This window comes from Morus notabilis, unplaced genomic scaffold (genome assembly GCF_000414095.1).
Source record: "Morus notabilis unplaced genomic scaffold, ASM41409v2 Scaffold54, whole genome shotgun sequence".
Lineage (NCBI taxonomy): Eukaryota > Viridiplantae > Streptophyta > Magnoliopsida > Rosales > Moraceae > Morus > Morus notabilis.
This window is the reverse complement of record NW_010365453.1, coordinates 374442-395002: the sequence shown is the minus strand read 5'-3', so window position 1 is coordinate 395002 and position 20561 is coordinate 374442. Positions and strand designations below refer to the sequence as shown.

The 20561-nt window shown below is 39.6% G+C and overlaps 1 protein-coding gene and 1 long non-coding RNA gene across 3 annotated transcripts; both read right to left on the bottom strand.

The window, feature by feature from the left end:
* Nucleotides 1–179: 179 nt before the first annotated feature.
* Nucleotides 180–5644, bottom strand: LOC112093556. 2 transcript variants are annotated; one of them, XR_002903107.1, is made up of 8 exons: nt 5508–5644; nt 5130–5273; nt 4413–4576; nt 2432–2502; nt 1838–1905; nt 1664–1750; nt 1527–1572; nt 180–279 (listed from the first exon to the last, which is right to left on the bottom strand). It is a non-coding gene; the product is annotated as an uncharacterized LOC112093556 (long non-coding RNA). The 2 variants fall into 2 exon arrangements; XR_002903108.1 differs by lacking the exon at nt 1838–1905.
* A 13279-nt stretch (nt 5645–18923) lies between these two features.
* Nucleotides 18924–20138, bottom strand: LOC112093554. The gene is made up of 2 exons (XM_024172232.1): nt 19908–20138; nt 18924–19817 (listed from the first exon to the last, which is right to left on the bottom strand). Exons 1-2 carry the CDS (start codon nt 20136–20138, stop codon nt 18924–18926), a joined length of 1125 nt encoding a protein of 374 aa, XP_024028000.1.
* Nucleotides 20139–20561: the final 423 nt, after the last annotated feature.

The window sequence follows — 20561 nt, the reverse complement described above, 5'->3', positions numbered from 1 at the left end:
TACTAAAATTACTTAAAATTTGAGGAACGTTAATTTTTATAAATTAAACTATTCTTTCTTCTGCCACAACAGAAATTATAACATATCATATTAATATATTCATCTTCTAAAACATACATACATATTTATTAAGTCATACCATTTACATATAATTTAATAGTCATAATTAACAAAAACTATTTCTAAAATTAAATGCGAGCGGTATCCATTCTTTAATCCCCACACTAGTTGTCCGCCACTGCACCACCATCCATCAAATATTATTTGCAGGTTACTTACCTATAGTATAAACATATATAGATGACTTTTCGATCAGTAAGTAAGAACTATGTCTTATAAAACCATTGAGAATATATAAAATAAAATTATGCATGTACCATTTATTCTTAATTATGATCATGTCTTATTAAACTTACAAGCTCGAGTGTTCGTACTGGTTACGCGCTATAATCGGAAAGTTAGGATTTGTAAGGTCTACAATTACAACACCATGATCTAACTTATTAACTGAAACATGAGCCTCCCCATAGTTTCACTGGACGTATTAGTATGTAGTATGGCATCGCATCGTATATAATAACATAAGACATAAACATGCACTTATACCGTGTAGTATTTTATTTGACAACTATTCATACAATGGACGAGATTCCTACTTATATGTCACTACAACAAATATCATTATCAACAGCTGACCAAAAACGCTATTAAACACTACCAATAGCATTTTGTGAAGCGCTAAGACATCGGACGCTATTAAAAGTCCTACGAAAACATAGCATTCTGAGAGCGATATGAGAAACGCTATAGAATTGAGGTCTTATAGCATTTTAGACATGTTATTTTCAACCTCACAACTATTTGGCATTGTTACGGTACAAATCAATAGCTTTTCTCCCTTGTTATGTTCACACTCCTATAGCTTTTTAAGTCAATCACGATCTATTTTACCAATAGTAAAAGTAATACATATTAACGTCCTATTTACTTTTATCATATTAATATCTTTTTGAGTTCATTCAAATAGATGGTGATTCCGAGCAACATCTTACATCCAAATAGGAACATTCAAATTAAAACAAAAGAACATTCAACGTATTAATTGTTATCAGTATCTACTAAGTTGGCAATAAGATCATGTTTGCAACATAAGTCGCACAATTTGTCCAAAACTTTAACATTCAAAACAAGTAAAGAAAACAGATGAATAGCTAGAGATATCAAAGTATCCAAAACGTCTAGCTAAATGAAATGGTGAAGTAAATCCTTCCATCTTGACAAAATGCTTCAACAAAAAAGTTATCTCCACTGTTTAACTTGTAAGAAAGTGATGCACTATCAAAACAATGATCAAACTTAGCTAAAACTTCCACCATTTAACCTGTAAATAAAGCAAGGACTAGTTAAACCAATCACAACTACATAGCCACATCCACATATGTTTTGCAGTGAGTTAGAGGAAACATGGCTTCAATGATGCACTAGGCAAAAATTTAATGTCAAACTTGTAAGACAGAGTATCTTACATGTATCGTTATGTAGATAGTTGGAGAAAGCATGAGTCTTCATTGCCTACATTTAAACCCGAAGAGAAAAAAACTTACTCAAAATCATATAATGTTTTGCTTAAAACAAATTTGTAGATAGTAGAGATTTTTCATACCCCTTTAAAATTTTATCAGCAGGCCATGCTACATTATTTGAAATTGCTTCTTTAATGGTACTCATCTCACTCGTAGGCATCCACAAGCTAATTGGATCAAGATCACTATTATATCAGGAAGTAATTAACTGAAACCCAAATTATATTAATATACGTATATATACATATTTATACCTGCACTAGCAGAAGGAATAATTTGCTTTCAGCTCTACAACCGTTTGTTTCAAACTCTACATCTACATCTATATTCCAAAAAGGAACAAAAAAAAAAAAAAAAAATCCAGGAATTTGCATTCCTGTCATTATATAACTTAAAGATCCTTCAAATCAAACTAGGGGTATTTGTTTAGTAGTCCAACTAATCCGCAACATGCAATTGGAGGAAATAATCTATAACTAGTGGACAGACCACTAATAACAGAAAGCAGTAAACATGTAATATAAGGGATTAGGGAATAATAATCACAGGCCACAGCAGAGAACTCCAAAAAAAAAATACACAAAAAAAAAAAAAAACAAAAACAAAAACAAAAACCCTTAAAAAATAACAATGAAGAACGGTTTGTGTGCAGTGTTTCATGGAACATCTTGTTTCCAGATTTGTGAGATCCAAAACTGTAAGCATCTCAAAACAATAAATGTTATAGGTATGTCAGTATGTCTGAATTGGATTATTTGGTTACATATGTTGGCAAGGATCAGGGACGTTTGTTAGTAAAAAGATGCCATTAATGTAAAAGAAAAAGGATATAAATGAAAAATGCCTACTTATCTGAAGGCAAAGAATCCAGAGCTTGTTCTTCTATAAGTTGCTCCACAGTATCCAGAGCAGTTCTGACCTGCATAAAGAAAATTTATGAGATAAAACCAAACAGAGAAACAAACCCAAAAAAAAAAGGTATGTTTCATGCTAGAATCAATTCAATATTTTCATATTCATACAAGAACAGGTTCAGCTTGTCCCACAGTGTAACTTTTACTTGCATTATTGGTCCATGTACTAATTATGTGAGAGTTCTAATGTACAAATACTGATTGTAGTAACATGACAAAGCTGATACATCAGAAAGAAAAATACAGGTTTACAAAACTTATAAAATTTTTGCAATGAAATAAAACATTATTCTTCTAAACAGTGAAAGAAGTCTATAGTTGAAACCTGAGTATTGGCACATAAGAAGACAGTGCAACCAAGGTTTTAAAAGGCGGAATCAGGCCTTGAGGCTTTTTGCGTGGACGAGGTGAGGCGTGAGCCTCAAGGTGCTTTGAGGCATAAGCCTCAAAAAATGCCTATAAAAAATTTAGGGAAAAAAAAATACTAACAAAGACTAAATCCATACTTAATAATCATTAAAAACAAGAAATTTAACCAAACAACCACATAAAGAGAAGTCTATTTCACTACTAGAAGCGTAAAAAAGACTATAATTATCAAATCCTAATATCATAAGGTTCATAATGCACTTCTAAAAGCCTAATCTCCCAACTCATCAATCATCATCACTACTAAGAGAAGAAGAGTGTTTGCCCGTGCCAGGAAGGAGGAGAGACGGCTGTGCAAGTGGCTGGCTGCTTCTTTTGTTATTAGGGTTTTTTCTTAGTCATTAAGGGCCTGGGTACTTTGGGCTTTTTAAAACTTTTGGGCCAGCCTGTTAAAATAACCCACCAGAAGACCCTTTGCAGAGAGGCGGATGCCTCACTAACCACCTGAGGCGCTGCTCAAAGGCGTGCGCCTCTGGCGCTTTTTAAATCCATGATTAAGATATTGAATCTTTGTTTCAAAAAAAAAAACGAAGATATTTAATTGTTGATCATTATTTGGCTGAGCGAAGAAAAGGGAGAGGAGAGAGAGAAACAATGTAATAGAAGGGAGGAGGCAACCATTCTCTGATTTTTCTTTGGTTCTTAGTCAACTCTGGCTTCCTTAAAAGTTAGGTTAAAAGAACTAAAAAAAAAACACCCAAAGTAAGAGGCGTTAGCCTCATGCGCCTCTTGAGGCGTAGCCCTGAGGCATGGGCCTCACATGAATGAGGCGTAAGCCTCATTCCCCTACCCTCAAAGCATAAGCTTTGAGGCGTTTTTTCAGCGCCTCGCCACAAGGCGGGCCTTGAGGCGTAAGCCTCAGGCGCTTTTAAAAACATTGAGTGCAACCTTTCACGAACCAAGACAAATGAAAGAAAAACATTAACTCTGACCTTAGTTAAGTACAACAAAGACATGTTTCGAATATCTCCACTACGATGTCGGGACAAAGTATCCAATGCGCAAAGGTTTACCCAATTCAGAAAATTAGACAACCTGACCTTCAGACAGTAACAACCTCTAGAGACCAAAAATTTTATTAGAGACCAAAAATCATATGAAAGCCGGCTCATTCTTTTTAGAATGCCTTTCAACCACCATTACTTTTCTCTTGAAACAGCCTTCTCTGCATCATTTCTATAAAAATAAAAGAGCTTATGAGGGAAATCCCTTACAATCCTTTCACGCCTATCATAAAACCGTTCAGCCATCGGACTACTTCAAGACCTCTTTGTTAGCGTCACCTAAAACAAATGATCCAAGGGAACCTTTCCTTTGAGTCATTTGAATTTCACTATCTTTCCCCCCAATAGTTTATAGGGCATTCTTGTATCATTTTCGTTTCACAAAATTTTAAAAACAATCTTCAATAAATTAGGTTGACTAACTTGACTTAAGTAAAGTTAGTCTATAAATGATAGTTTAGGCCTAAAAAAGATCTACATACCTTAGCTCGTTCCTAAAGAGCAGAGCACCATCAGATCAGATCCAAGGTTCGTTCATCCATTTGTAACTAAACAATGATTTCAAGTAGTGCTACCAGCTCTATGCTTGCTTTGCTAAGGGTTTTCCGATCTGACTTCTGACTTCTTTCGAGCCTCAGATGAAGAACTGTATTCAAAATCAAAAATCAAAAAGCAAAACCAAAAATCGAAAAGGGGAAAAATATAAATGAACCTTCTCCTCCTAATCTAAATGGAGCAGGAAATTTGGGAATTTGGGGGGAAAAATTCGACTTAGGGTTTTTTTTTTTCCTTGGCCGGCGAAATGGCTCTTCGACAGAGTGGGGAATCCAGCATCGTATGGGAATTTGGGTAGCAAGCCGAGAGAAACAAAAAAAAGGGAGAATGGAGTGGGAATTTGGAAATTTGGGGAACCAATTTTCATTACCCGCCCAAAGAAATTCTAATGTTTATATATATAACAAACAGTTATCAAACGCTAATCTGTGTAGTGAATTTAAATTTTGACAAAAGCTTATATTATGAACAGGAATACTAAATTTTATAACCTACAAATTGAGGGTTTTCTTGTGCAACTAACAAATTTCAAACTAACAAACAAATCATCACAACAGAATTGATGCAACTAAGAGAATCGAAACAAAAGTAGAGTAGAAAATTGTGATTCGACAAGAAACAAGCCTTACAAAATCAAGCCATACCTTGGTATCTTCTTTCAAAACCCAAACTTGTACAGAGAAACGAAGAGAAGAACGACCCAAACTTCAATAGATCAAAGACCCAAATTTTGAATGAGGGGAGTTTTACACTTCAACAGATGCGCGATTAATTTGAGGAGAAAGAAGCTGAAACAATCAAGTCATACCTTGGTTATAGCAACATCAAAACCCTAACTTTTATAAACAAACAAATAATCGCTTAATTTATTGATTTAAGTTTTAAGTTTTTAATTTGAATAGAGATATAACTTTATGTAAAAAAAATTTTAAAAAAATTTTATTGTAATAAAATTTAAATTTTAAATTTGAGTGAAATAAACAGGACTAAAGAGAACAATGACCCAAAGTTCAAAAGCTCACAAAACTAAAAATTTGAGAAGTCCTTTGCTGCACAAACGAGGAGGTTTTACATTGTGTAGAAAGAATTCTTCCTCAATTACATTGAGTTACGCCTGAGGTTTTCTTTTTTTTTTTTTTCTTTGGGCTGCCAAAATGGCTCTTCAGTTTTTTCTTTTTAGATGGTGGCAATTTTTTTAGTTCTTCTCAAACAGTTTTGGGCGTGCGCCTCTCCCGTGTCATTAAACTTAATATTGCGCACATCTTTCAAAACATTTACGAGTAAAGTAGAAATATATATATATATATATAACATAACTTTTTTGAAACGCTATTGAATACAAGCAAAATAGATTTTAATAGCGGTTTTTCAAAAACACTATAACTAAAAATTATCAAAAACCCTCTCTATTGTAGTGTGTTTTTCAGCAACTAATACTCACTACTTGCCAAGATTTCTATCCTCTAATTCTAAGTTCTGTAAAAGAGCATCCATTAAGAATGTGAGATTAGCTTATCGTGTTCTATTTTAATTCAATGTAGTCATAAAGGAATTTAATCCTCTCCTTAGAAGATATTCACCTTTTATTAAAGGATCGTAAAATTACCATACTTATTACAAGGATTAATTTATCCAATCCTCATAATTTCATTTTTCTTAATTGTCCTTACTTCTTCATGCTTAGGTTTATAATTAATCAAATAATTAGTTATTCAGTCCATTATCCAAGTCTATATAACTATTCCCTTAATATTCTTACTGCAATGGGTATGACCCAGCTTCCCGAGTCATTACTTACCATGACTAAATCTTAAAAATTCTTTAAAACCACTTTAAAAGTAAACTTTGGTCCAAAATTTTGGGATTTAAAAAAAAAAAAAAAGCTTTAAAACTTTAAAACTATATTTTCCTTTCAAAACCCCCTCTCTTTTTTTCTTGCTTTGACATTTTCTTCCTTTCATCATGCGGCGTTAATCTTAGCACTTTCTCCGTACAAAATATAATGGATATGAGTTTGTTGTAGTATTTATATTACATGCAAAATATGTAAGTACTTTAACCTTAAGCTTAACATAGGACATTAATACTATGGTCTGCATTTCTGATAATATACCAATCATATTTTAATAAGTTTACTACTTCAAAATATTTTAAAAGACGTGTGTCAAAAACTTTGTTGTATGGTGGCATCCTTTACTCATCCTTCACCGCCATGTAATCTGCTAGTCCAACATATTTAATGTGTTGCAGGTTTTTTACCTACAGCATGAACAAACTTAATGAGCAAAAGCTCAGCAGGTACAAATATCCTCACAAAACATTTTTTTTTTATACAAGCAGCTATATAAAAATATGCATGACATCTTATGCTCAATTATGAAAGCATGTTTTATCTTCTGTGGGCACTGTACTTGTACCATTTGCGCGCAACTAGTGAGGTGCCGGGGGAGCCACCCAAACATTTAGTCCAACAACAACCAATGTCATAATCATTAATTCATTACTGTTATAATCTCCCATTTTAGTCCGAGGATAATTAACCTCCCATTTGGCCCAGAGATTTGATACCGCACCTTACATTATCTTCCATTACCTTAGTCTCTTATTAAAAGCGAATATGTAATTATGAGCACGTCACATAGGCATATTAAAGTGTTTAACTTGATGTGGCAACATCATATCATTAACTACATCATCAATCACGGAAAAGTTATGCATACAAGCAAGCAGTTTACAAACATATGATGTCATTTCTAAAATCACATTCATATTGTAGGTGAGATTTGTACTTATTTAGATCGCGCTAACGTTATCCTAAGTGGTATCCCTTTCTTGATTATCAGTCAATAGCGTGTCCTACTGAAGTTTGACACTCGATTGTCAATTATATATTTTCCTAGTTTGTCAATAAACAAAAATCATAATTGATTTTGGACTCATTCTGTGATGACCCTTAACTTTTAGTCATCATTCCTACGTTCATACTTAGCTCATTTTCTATTTTTTTTCTACTTTTTAATTATAACCTCTTTTTTCCTTCAAGAGTAGAATTGATACTAATAATCTTTGGTGGAATAAAACTTCGTTCCGTAATTCTTATAAAACTTGAATATCAAAAATTACTTTTGAGAAAACATTTTCAACTTTTTTTTAAATAATCTATAGATGAAATTCTTTAAAAACCTTGAACTTGTTCTCCATAATTGTGGTCATGTATTTAACCTATCATTCGCATACCATTATCATTCATATGCCATTAATATAATAGCATTTTGGATACATTAACATTCCTTGCGACTTTAGGTTGCTATGCATAGCCTCGTTGTCTCATACATTTTACTTTAATTACATAAATTGTTTACATTCATAAACATTATTTATTTTATTCACATAAAACTTAGCAGCATTTTCAAAACACGTGATGCATCCATTACCCACTTGCCCACATCCCACTGCTACATCCTTTTCTGCACGCCCAGCATACAAGTTTTAGGGAGCTGGTGCCTTACCCGAAGTTCCTACAACACGAACAAACGGGATGAGCTTTCGCTCAACAAGTAAGAGCAGTTCACAATAAATACCAAACATTAATGCATACCCATATATGCATTCATATCATACGTCCTAGCGCACTTCCTTAACATTCAAAGTGTTCATCATATTATGCTTTATTTTCTTTCATATTATGCTTTATTTTCTTTCGTTTCATCCTTCTTGACATCTTTTGTTTTTGTGTCGTTCATTTTTTATAGCTTTTAGTTCTTATGGGCCCCACCCTATTGTACCATTACGCGCATAATCGGTGAGAAGTGGGGTAACTAACTAAGACCAACTCACTCATGGTTTCGTTTCACTCATAATCATAATAACCTTTCCTTGTGAAGGCCTATACAAACAGTATTATTAACTTTTTATCGTTTGCCATCTTTATTTACTCATCATCTTACTGTCATCATTTCATATTATGACAGAAATTTTAATCTTTTCATCTTCCTGTCATTTTTTCATATTATGATAGTAATTTTAATCATATTGGTACATCTTTGAGCATTCTTACCAATTTCCTATGAAATTAGACTTCATTCAAATGTTTGACTTTTGTTGACTTTGACTTTGACTTTATCGCAGATTAAAATTCTACTGCTAATACAAGTCCATAAGCAAATTCAAAGCAACAAACAAGTTTCAAGAAACATCTTTCACTTAGTGACATACAATGAAATCATTATATGCACAATTTTATGCAACACAAGAAAATTATCTTCTTCGTGATATAGACATAGAAAACTACAGTACTTAGAGGAGTTCTGCTAAGGTCAAGGCTTTGGAGTCTCCAGAAACCTTACAGTAGTTCCTTGATCGCGTATTGGTCCTATCATATAAATTTCCGATCATTAGATTTACAATCTAATATCAGTAATTGAAACACAATTTGATCTGAATCTGTGCTTTCGTAAATGTTAATTTCTTAAAGAGCATATGTCGCTTCTAAAATCCTTAAAGAGATCTATGATTTCATGTTAACATCACCTATATCATCAATGTTCACCAAGCCCGTGCACTTTTTACCTTAAATCACATTTTAGACTTGTTTTAGAAATCAGCCCGAAACTGATGTCTAGGGTCGTTTTTGAGAAAAATACTATTTCACAAAAGTTGTTTGGAACGAAATTTCCTTCAACATATTATTAGTCATTTTTTGAAACTATGCTTTTATCTTAGTTTTTCTAGCCCAAAACAGCGCCGGATTCAATTTCCAGGTCAATAACCTAGCTTTCAGTTTTGGTCCGAAACTGAGAATTTTCATCGTTTTAGGCTTCTATACATCTCCGATCACCGAATCAACTTACTTTACACATCTTAATCCTCCTATTCTTTATGAAACTAGTTTTACTTTAAATTCTCAAAGCTAACCATAGCTTGTTTAATCCGTAATTCTACCATTCAAACACATCATATAATCATTCTCATTCCTCTTATCATCATAAACATCAAAATCTCTATGGTTATTTCACTATTCTCATAAGATTTCATCCTAAACAAAAATGCTAAAACATAACTTAATAACAAAAAATTTAACCTCTAAACATTTAGTTTTTCGGTACCATTCATAACCATAAGCCAATAATCATTCTTAGTAAAAAAATTTCATGTTCTTTACTATTCATAGACGCGTAGCCATGGTAGAAAAGAAGGTGAGAAATTGAAATTTTACCTTAAAATGAAGAGACAACCACAAAGACACTAATCCACGGTGGTTTTTGTCAGTTTTCGCTTAGAAGTCATTTTTTTTCTTCTTTTCTCTTTGGCTGATGCTTTCTTGTTTTTGGTATGTAAATGAGCATTTTTCTTACCTTTTTTTGTTATAAAAATTGGACCTAAAAAGAAGGAGGGACTAAAGTGCAATTTTGGCCTTTTCTAGGGTCTTTTTTGCAAAAAAAAACTCAAAATATCTCACTTGGCTTCTCCCCTAAGTCTTGGTCGACCCTTCATCCAATAATCACTTTAAATCTTAACCATCCATTGTTTTAGTTATTATCTTATTTCGGTTTAGTTTAATTCCTAACCGGTGTGCGTTTTATCTGCACTTTCCGGATAGTTGGTCAACTTGGTCAACTTTACTCAACCTTACTTAACCTTATTCAACCCTGACTAACTTTTTAAGAGTGACCTATTGGTCGACTATTGGTCAACAAATTGACTCAGTCAACCCTAATCGGTCAAAAATCATAATTTTCTCGGTTCGGCCTTTCGAACCCCTTTTTCGTCAGTTTTTCATCCTCATTGTTTCTGAAACCCTAAAATTGATGTTTTTAAACTCTTTTTCATTCCTTAAATTTAACATTCATATGTTTGTACTCTCATGGGATTAACACAAATTTTGAGCCTCTTTCTTCATTACAGTTCAAAATTCGATAACTGCGTGATAGTTCAAAAATTTCTAACTTTCAGCTTATACTTTGCTATTCAATAATAATATCAACAAATACTTATCATAAAAGTATTCATATTTATATTATAGAGAATTCCAAGAAATTTCATCTTATACAATAATTTCTCTGATAAATTTTCCGGTCATGACAATCACCCCTCCTTATAAATTTTCATCCTAAAAAATCAGAACAAATAGGGGTATTTCTCTCTCATATCATCTTCACATTCCCATGTTGCTTCTTCCACTTCTTGATTTCACCACAGAACTTTAACAAGTGGAATATTTTGATTTTGAAGACGCTTCTCCTCTCGTGCAAGAATCTGTACCGGTTGTTCTTCATAAGACATGTCTTCATGAATCTGGAATGGTTCATGTTCTATAACATGGGATGGATCTGTTACATACTTCTTTAACATTGAAACATGAAATACATCATGTACTGTAACTAAATTTAGCAGTAAAACTAATCTGTAGGCTACTTTTCCTATTCGTTCCATAATCAGAAAAGGTCCTATATACCTTGGGCTCAATTTACCTTTCTTGCCAAAACACATGACAAACATGAAATACATCATGTACTGTAACTAAATTTAGCGGTAAAACTAATCTGTAGGCTACTTTTCCTATTCGTTCCATAATCAGAAAGGTCCTATATACCTCGGGCTCAATTTACCTTTCTTGCCAATACACATGACACCTTTCATAAAGGTCTTTTGCGCTTATTAGCATAATTTTTCTGGCGGTCTTGTGCCGTCTTTATTCTTTGATGGAAAATAGGCAGATTTAGTTAATCGATCAATAATCACCCATATTGCGTCATAACCCTCACTAGTTTTGGGTAATCCTACCACAAAATCCATAGCCATATGCTCCTATTTCCATTCTAGAATCTCTATAGGTTGCAGCTCTCTAGCTAGATGTTGATGCTCAGCCTTAACCTTTTAACATGTTAGGCAATGACTAACGTGATCCACAATGTCGTTCTTTATGTGCCTCCATCAAAAATGTTATTTTAGATCATGATACATCTTAGTTGCTCCTGGATGTATCGAGTAAGGGGTATTATGAGCTTCAAAAAGAATTTGTTTCTTAAGATTTTCATCTTTTAGAACGCAAATTCCTCCACAGAATGTGAGAATTCCCTTATTAGAGATTTAAATTCTATCTTTCTTTCTTCTTCAGCTTCTTTCCAATAACTTTCAATAGTAGAATCTTGATGTTAAGCTTCTGTCATCTTATCAAAAATAGATGGTTGTATCTGCAAAGCGGTTAGTTTTCCCATGATTAGCTCCGATCCCAATGAACAGATATCCTTCTATAGAGGTGTTGGAAAATTTTCAAATGACATATGGCTTACTTCGGTAGTCTTGCGACTTAAATTGTCAGCTACCCTATTAGCCTTTCACGAGTGGTACAGGATTTCACAATCATAATTGTTGACGGTGATTTCTCGTCAACAAAAACCGGCCGGGTTACCTCTTGGTTTCCCTTTGGATTACCGGCCTATATGTTGAATGTGTGTGAAAGTTTATTGTTTTTTTTATGTGCATAAGTAAAGAAGACAAGAAGTTTTATAGTGGTTCACTCTGTAAAATTAGAGCTACATCCACTGTGGTTGTATATTTCTTTTTTAGGGGATTATAATTTAAATTAATTGCTATCTCTCACTCTTTTTTTTTCTCTCCTTGGATCTCCAACCCCCTCCTTGTAGGGGGTCACCCTTCTTTTATACTGGGCTTTCTTCGCTGGGTGGGTTCCCTCCTAGGCAGAAGTACTCGAGTGCTCTCCCTTTTTAGGCTCAGACGTAGCCCACTAATCAGCACTGTTCACTCAGCCAATTAGTCTTCTATTACGGCTCTGTGCGCCCCTGTAACATTATCCTGTCCCCTGTGGGGCGGTTTAAGAGCTTGCAATTAATGCCTGCTGACGTCCTCCACCTTTGTACGTAACTTGCCACGTCCTCCAGAGAACGTTCCCCTCGTCGCCAGCGACGCCGCTTAGCCCAATCGTCCTTCTTGGTGGTTGATTCTGCGAGCGAGGGATCTTTGTGCCTTAAGCTCGACGGCACCTTCTATCGACGCTAGAAGGAATCGTCGCCCTGAGTTAGACTTCGTGCTTCAGCTCTTTAGGGCTGTAGACGTTGAGGGTTGTCGCTTGGCGGGGAGTAGTTAAGGCCACGTGTCGCACTATCGCTCGTCCAGGTGTCCGTCACATTTTCCCACACAACAGCTACCCCCCAAGTCGAGGGCTCCTTTTAGGCGGCCTCGGGCTTTGGTTCGGCTGTACTTCTGTGCTTCGGGTGTGGGAAACCGGTCCCAAGCCTTCGCCTGCCATGATTACCTGGACGCTTCAGATTTCCTTCAGGGGACGCAACCGTCGCGTCAGTCGATTCCCCATGATGATGCAAGGCTTCATTTCGAAAGGACGCGTATGAGCCCTTGGATTGCGTCTCTTCCATTTCCCGCCCTCGGCTGTCACCATCAGATCTGGGCAGGACCCCCTTATCGTTGGATTTAAAAATCTTCATCCAATGGTCAGGGGTCAAGGACTCTCGCCCCTTTAAATACCATCTTCGAACTTGGAGGCCATTTTTTTCAAAAATGCAAACAACCCCCATACCTACTGGACTGCCCTTTACTTCGTTGGAAACCTCAATTCGTACTTCTTGCTTTTCAAGGTGTGTCACGAAGCCGCATTCAACCTGAGATTCTCTCCCCGGAACCCTTTTTCACCGGTAAGCATCATCATCCTTTGTTCGTTTTGCTTACTTACGGGGCTTTTTTCATTTTTCTGGTTGATTCACATATGTATGGAGATATGCAGAATGTAGAAGTTAGGGATACTTACTCTGCCTTACTTTTCTGCATAGGATAGTTCTATTTTCATCATCATCATTTTCTTTTGTTGTCTGTATTCTTCTGGGTTCTGGGGAACTTGGGATTCTATGAGCACTCGCCGTTACCATTCTCATATGAATGGTCGACGTTAAGCCGAGACGTTTGAGTAGTCATCGTTTAGAATAGTCACCCTTTTCTTCCTCTCGACGTTAGGATTTTAACTCAGCTTATTGCCTTTTTAATCATCAAAACAATGGCCCAAAATTCCCCCAGTCAAGAGGATTCTTCCGTCGTCCATCTAGACTCCCTTTCAATGGTGGAGATCTCATGGTCTTCTTCGTCTTCAAGCGTCGACTCTATGCTGAGGGACATAGAAGACGTCGGGGCCGGATATGAAGCCAGATATGAACCAGGCGACGGCTTCGGTAGTGAATTTGGCAGTATAGAGCGGATGTTGGATGAGGTGGTAGAGCGGATCCCCTTCACGGGGGGCAGTGTAGGCGGGGTGGCCGCCTCGGTGGTAGATGCCCCCCTGGCTACCACAAGTGGTGATCCGAATAGGCCCTTTTTTACTGCCGATGTTGTGGCGTTGAGGGTCCGGAACAAAGATATCATCCGGGCTGTAAAGGAGGGATGCATCGATGGGAGGTGGTTTGAATATCTCTTTCCGGACATGCATTTTAGGACCAGCATGCCGCCGACCGGGTACCTCCTGGTTTATACTAGAGCCGTTACGGCGGGGATGACCTTCCCAGTTCATTTTTTTGTAAAAGACTACTGCCATTTTTACGGCATTTCCCCCACTTAACTGGCGCCAAACTTCTGGTACTACTTTGCTGGCGCCTGGATCCTATGGCATCAATAGTTTGACATGGATCTCCCCCTAGATGAGTTTAGGTTCATGTACAGACTATGCCACATCGCCAAGTACGAAGGGTGGTACTTCCTGAGCGGGCACGGGAGATACCAGCCTAGGTTTGGCAAGCTAATCCTGGGCATCCCCTCGTCGTCACATGGGTGGAAACCCATGTTCTTTACGATACATGGCCCATTCAACTTTCATCCCGACGACCGCTTGCCCCGCCGAAGGATGGTGCAGGCGTCATTTAGGAATATGGGTGAGGTTTTGATTTTCTTTCTTTTTACCTTGCCCTGCTTTTTTCATCCTTTCACTGACATTCCTTTCGTATTACAGTCAGTTAGGACCGGCCAAAGTTCTCTGGGAACAGCTTGGCGAGAATCGAGAAGGCCTTTTCGTTCTCATCCGAGGTTCGCCATATAGATACCCTCCTGACCCAGGCCAATCTTCGAAGAGCCGGGTTAATCCTTGATCTCCCATATCCTGCCAATTTAGACGTCATCCGTCAATACTTTCACTTAAGCGACGAGGGTATTTTCTGCTTTCAATGCCTTTCTTTATCGTGGCTTGAGTTTTTCAATCGCTGACTATATCTTTGTCTCGTCGTTTCCTGTAGAAATGGCGTCTTTGAGAATCCAACTTCTTGGTCGCCAGCAATTCGGGCTGAGCCAGTAGCCACCGTCGAATCAACATCCCCGTCAAGCCAACAACCCCCGTCGAAGGGAAAAAAGAAAGGTTGCTCTTCTTCCCACGTTCCGAGGAGCAAGAAGACCAAAGGCCCTTCGGGGTCAGAGATGGATCCTGCGCGGAAAAAGAGGCGTAAGGAAAAAATGCCGGTGGTAGAGATGTGGACGTCGGCAGTCCCTATTCTTGACGTCGACATTCCACTGGCGCCGAGAGAGCGCGTACTTATTTTGGGGGCTAAGATCATGGATCCCAAGTTCCAAGTCCCAGACGTATCTGATGCCGAGATTGGGGTGATGCTGAAACTTCCCCCCACTTCTCCCTCATCTTTCAGGCTCCCTATGAGTCTTTCCTCGAGCCACACTGGGTTGCTGCCGCTCAATCTTCCTTGGTCGACCGTCAGCGCAAACAGATTTCCTTCCAAATCCACGTAAGATTTTGTTGAGAGTTTTTTTTTTCGTCGTTCTGTATTTCTATTTTTCTGACCTTCAACTTTTCAGAGCCTGGTTCTTTCCATCCTTAACCTCCTTGACCTAGTTAAGGTTGAGGAGCGCGATAAGGAGATGGACGAAGTGGAAGCCAAGCTCAACTCCCTTATCACCGACGCCAAAAAATAGTTAGATGATGCCATCGAGAAGAGGGACGTGGCTGTGACCAAGCTGGCGAGTCTGGAAGAAGAACTGGTAAAGTTGAATGCTAAGGTCGAAGATCTGACAAAGCGGGCAGACCTGTCCAATACAAAGTTGTCTGAAGCAGCTGAGGAAGCGAAGAGGCATTTTGCTGAGGGGAAGACAGAGGCGAAGAGGGAAGCCGAGGCAAAAGCTGCATTTGCCTTCGACGCCAGGCGCACTGAGATTATTGAGGAGTTCAAGGCTTCTCCAGAGCTCACCGACATCCGCACCAAGGATTTTCAGTCTGCAGGTCAACAAATTATTGATCTGATCAAGAAGGAGCATCCTAAGTGGGACTTGAGCTTCCTTTATAACTCTCCTCCTCCTGCTGGCGACGACAACCTTTTCCCACCTGGTGACGGCGATGAGTCGGCGGCTGGCGGCGAAGCCTGAAATGATTTTTACCTGTCTTTTTTTTTTGTGTTTGTAACTTAATGTTGATTCGGACATCTTTTTATTTTATCTATATATACCTTTCCTCTTTTTTTTTATAAAGATAACGGATTTTGTTCATACCTTGCTTTGCAATTGTTTTTTTAGAAAATTCCTTAGAATTTTGCTAAGTGTCCGCCTTTCCCTCTTGGAGAATTTGACACTGATTTCACCCCTTGGGGTCGTCGCCTTAGAAAATTCCTTAGAATTTTCCTAAGTGTCCATCTTTTCTCCTTGGAGAATTTGACGCTGATTTCACCTTAGGGTCGTTGCCTTAGAAAATTCCTTAGAATTTTGCTAAGTGCTCTCCTTTTCTCCTTGGAGGATCTGATGTCGAATTTACCCCTTGGGGTCGTCGTGCCATGTTTTTAGTGATTGGTGGACCTCTATCCCCCCATGTCTATTTGATATAACCTTGATTTTTTAAGCAGACATGTTATTAAGGGGTGAATTCTTTTCTTTCTACAAACATATCAATTTATTTAATTCGTAAAGAATGTACAATTGGGATGCGTAAGAATTACATACACTATTGGTAGTACAGCCTTAGTTGTTCCGCATTCCATGGGTATTGAATGCTCTTGCCATCGAGGCTTTCCAAAATGTAAGTACCAGGACGTAGTACTTCCCTTATGCAGTAAGGTCCTTCCCAAGTTGGGCCCAGGGGACCAGTATTTTTGGGTTTTGTACTCTGCGTTACCCTTTTTAATACCAGATTCCCTAGGACGAACCTTCTTTGCCGAACTTTCTTGTTGTAATATCACGCTGCTCTTTGCTGATAGGCGGCGAGGCACAGTTGGGAGTCGAGCCTTTTTTCTTCCAACAAGTTGGGTTCTCCGTTCATGCCTTCCATGTTGTCATCGTCGTTATGGACGACGGTTCTTAGAGTCGGCGTTTCAATTTCTATGGGGAGCACTGCCTCGATGCCATATGCCATGGAGAAGGGTGTTTCACCCGTAGTAGTTCGGCTCGTCGGTTTGTATGCCCATAAGACCTTGGGAAGTTCCTCGGCCCATTTCCCTTTTAGATCGTCGAGTCTCTTTTTGAGGGTATACTTTAGTATTTTATTGACTGCCTCAACTTGTCCATTGGATTATGGATGGATTGGCGCCGAGAAGTCTTTTTGAATACCCAGGCTATCGCAGAATCTGCGTGTTAAGGCATTGTCGAACTATTTTTCGTTGTCGGATACTATTAAGTGGGGAACCCCGAACTTGCACACGATGTTATCCCACATGAATTTGGTGCAGGTTGCTTCCGTGGTTGTAGTTAGAGCCTTTGCCTCCGCCCACTTTGTGTAGTAGTCCACCGCGACGATTACAAATTTAAAGCCTCCGGGTGCAAGATGTAATGGCCCGATCAGGTCAACCCCCCATTTGGTGAAGGGCCATGGACTGAGAATGGAAGTTAAATTTTCTGGGGGTGCTCTAGGAATTGTGGCATACCTTTGGCATTTATCGCAGCGTCGGGCGTATTGAAAAGCGTCCTTTTTGAGCGTGGGCCAGTAGTATCCTTGCCTCAAAACCTTTAGAGCCAAAGACTGCCCCCTCCCCCCCCGTGTGGTTACTGCAGACTCCTTCATGGATTTCGTGGAGGACCTTCTGGTCTCCGGCATTATCCAAGCACCGCTATAGTAAGCCGTCGTACAATAAGTACCTAGCAGCTCTATACCTGATTCGTCTGGCTTCGTCTTTATTGTTTGGCAGTTGTGCGTCCATTAGGTATTGGATGAGTGGCGTCATCCAAATTTCACCAGCTTGGACGATTAATGCCTTAACTTTTTCTTCAATAGTCGGCCACTCCAATTCTTCGATGGGAATGACCCCTAGTGTGTCGGACTCTCTTGACGATGCTAGCTTTGTCAGAGCGTCGGTGTTTGCATTTTTGGTTCGTGGTATCTGAAGTATCTCGTAGTTTTTGAACTTAATGAGTTCTTCCTTTACCTTCCTTAAGTACGCTCCCATTTTCTCGCCATACGCTTGATATTCTTCTTATACTTGCCCGATGATTAATTGAGAATCGCTGAAGATGCTGAGCCTTTCGATCTTTAGGTGGCTGGCCAATCGTAGTCCTGCGATTAGCACTTCATATTCTGCCTCATTGTTCGACGCCTTGAGTTTAAATCAAACCGCCGAGGTAATCTTGTGGCCTTCTGGGTTGATCAGCAAGACGCTGGCTCCTAACCTGCTTTCGCTCGACGCTCCATCCACGTAGAGCTTCCATTCTGTAGTCTTGACTCCTTCAGGCGTGGTGGGAGCTGGCCTATGGGAGAACTCGGCTAAGAAATCTGCCAATGCTTGGCCCTTGATTGCAGTTCTTGGCACATATTTTATGTCGAACTGGCTTAGTTCTACCGACCACTTGAGGAGTCGACCGAAAGTTTCGGGCTTTTGTAGAGCCTGTCTCAACGAGTGGTTTGTAAGAACCCGTATGGTATGAGATTGGAAATAGTGCCGAAGCTTTCTTGAAGCTATCATCAGGGCGAGGGCTAAGCGCTCCATTTCGCTGTATCTTGATTTAGCGTCGAGGAGCCTCTTACTCACATAGTAGATTGGCAATTGTACCCTTTCTTCTTCTCTTATCAGTACGGAGCTTACGGCGTGTTAGGACACGGAAAGGTATAGGCTGAGCTCTTTGTCGGGGTTTGGTTTTGCCAAAATTGGAGGCTTGCCCAAATGTTCCTTCAAGTTCTGGAAGGCCTCTTCACATTGCGGTGTCCACTCAAAACGCCTGCTTCCTTTTAAAGCGTCGAAGAAGGGGACGCATTTGTCTGTCGCTTTTGATATAAACCTGTTTAGGGCGGCGACACATCCTGTTAACCTTTGCACTTCCTTTGGCTTAGTTGGGGACCGCATATCTTGTAGGGCTTTAATTTTCTCGGGGTTTGCTTCTATCCCACTGTTGCTGACCATAAAACTGAGGAATTTCCCTGACCCAACCCCAAAGGCACATTTTTGGGGATTAAGTTTCATGTGGTATTTTCTCAGTACACCACACATTTCCCCCAGATGGTCAACGTGCTAGCTGGCCCTGACGCTTTTCACAAGCATATCGTCGACGTAGACCTCCATTGTCCTGCTGAGCTGTTGAGCGAACATTTTATTTACGAGCCTCTGGTAGGTAGCCCCTGTATTTTTTAGTCCGAAAGGCATCACCTTGTAGCAGTAGAGGCCCCTATCAGTTATGAAGGACGTGTGATCCTCGTCGGCTGGGTGCATGAGGATTTGGTTGTATCCGGAGTAGGCGTCCATAAAACTCAGCATCTCATGTCCTGCCGTGGCGTCAACCATTTGGTCTATCCGTGGGAGTGGAAAGATGTCCTTTGGGCAAGCTTTGTTGAGATCACTGAAGTCGACGCATGTTCTCCAGTCCCTGTTGGGCTTGATCACTATAACAGGGTTCGATACCCAACGTGGGTAACGGGCCTCCCTGATGAAGCCATTGTTGATTAGATTGTTGACCTCTTCTCTCAATGCTTCATATCTCTCGGGGTTCATTGGTCGACACTTCTGGCATTTGGGAGGATATGAGGGGTCGACGTTTAGGGAGTGACATAAAACGTCGGCGTCGATCCCTTCCATGTCGGCGTGATTCCAAGTGAAGACATCTAAGTTTTTCCTGAGGAAGCCCTCGATCTCAATTTTAAGTGATGGGGCTAAGTCTGAGCCTATTTTCAGTACTTTTATGGACTCACCTTCATCAACTTGAATTTCCATCAATTGCTCGATGGGTTGAGACCATGTGACCTCCTCTTGAACCCTGGGGTTTATGTCCTCGACGGGGTTCTGATAAACCACCCTAGTCTCCTGTCTTCCTAGCTGGTCATATCCGCGCAGGGCATGAGAGTATGCAACCCTAGCTTTGTACTGGTTGCTCTTTATCTTGCCCACACCAATTGGGGTAGGAAACTTGACCTTTTGATGGTAGACGGAAGTTATGGCCCTTAGCGCGTGGAGGGTTGGTATCCCAATTACGGCGTTGTACTAGGAGCCTCCCTTTATAACCACAAAGTTGGCCATTGTGGTAGCCTGTCGGGATTTCTCTCCGGCGGTTATAGGCAACCGGATGGTCCCCTGGGGGATGACGAAGTCCCCGGTGAAACCATATAGTGGCATGGAGGTCTTTTCCAACTGTTCCTTTTGGATCCCCATTTTCTCCAAGCAGTCGGAGTATAGGAGGTCCACCGAGCTCCCATTGTCTACCAGGATGCGGCACACGGTGTGGTTCTCTATCATGGCTTCCACCACCAATGCGTCGTTGTGGGGGAAGTGAACTCCGCTGGCATCATCCTTATTAAAGGCTACGTCGGTGTGGCTGTACCTTGGGGTTTTTTGCAGCGGAGATGCTCCAGAATCGCTCCTGGTAAACCCCCTTGGCCTCGTGGGCGTAGTCCTTCTGAGACCTTCTTGAGCCTCCTTCTATATAGGGGTTGCCGAGGACAGTCCGTATGACGCCGACGAATTCGCGATCCTCTGGACGCTGATTCTCCTCTCGGCGTCGGCCGTCATTTTGCCCACTGTGGCCGTTATTTTGAGGTCTCCGTTTGGCCCTGAACTCTTGTAACCTTCCCTCGCGGATCACCCTCTCGATTTCATCCTTGAAGTCGGCACAATCGTTGGTGTGGTGGCCGACGTCGCCGTGGAACCTACAGAATTTCT

What these genes read in the sequence shown, in the direction of transcription:
- LOC112093554 (XM_024172232.1), bottom strand. Translation starts at nt 20,138, where the DNA reads ATGATAGAGAACCACACCGTGTGCCGCATCCTGGTAGACAATGGGAGC. An exon ending in CCACAATGGCCAACTTTGTG is followed by an intron (nt 19,818 to 19,907) that starts GTTATAAAGGGA and finishes TACCATCAAAAG; the next exon opens with GTCAAGTTTCCTACCCCAAT.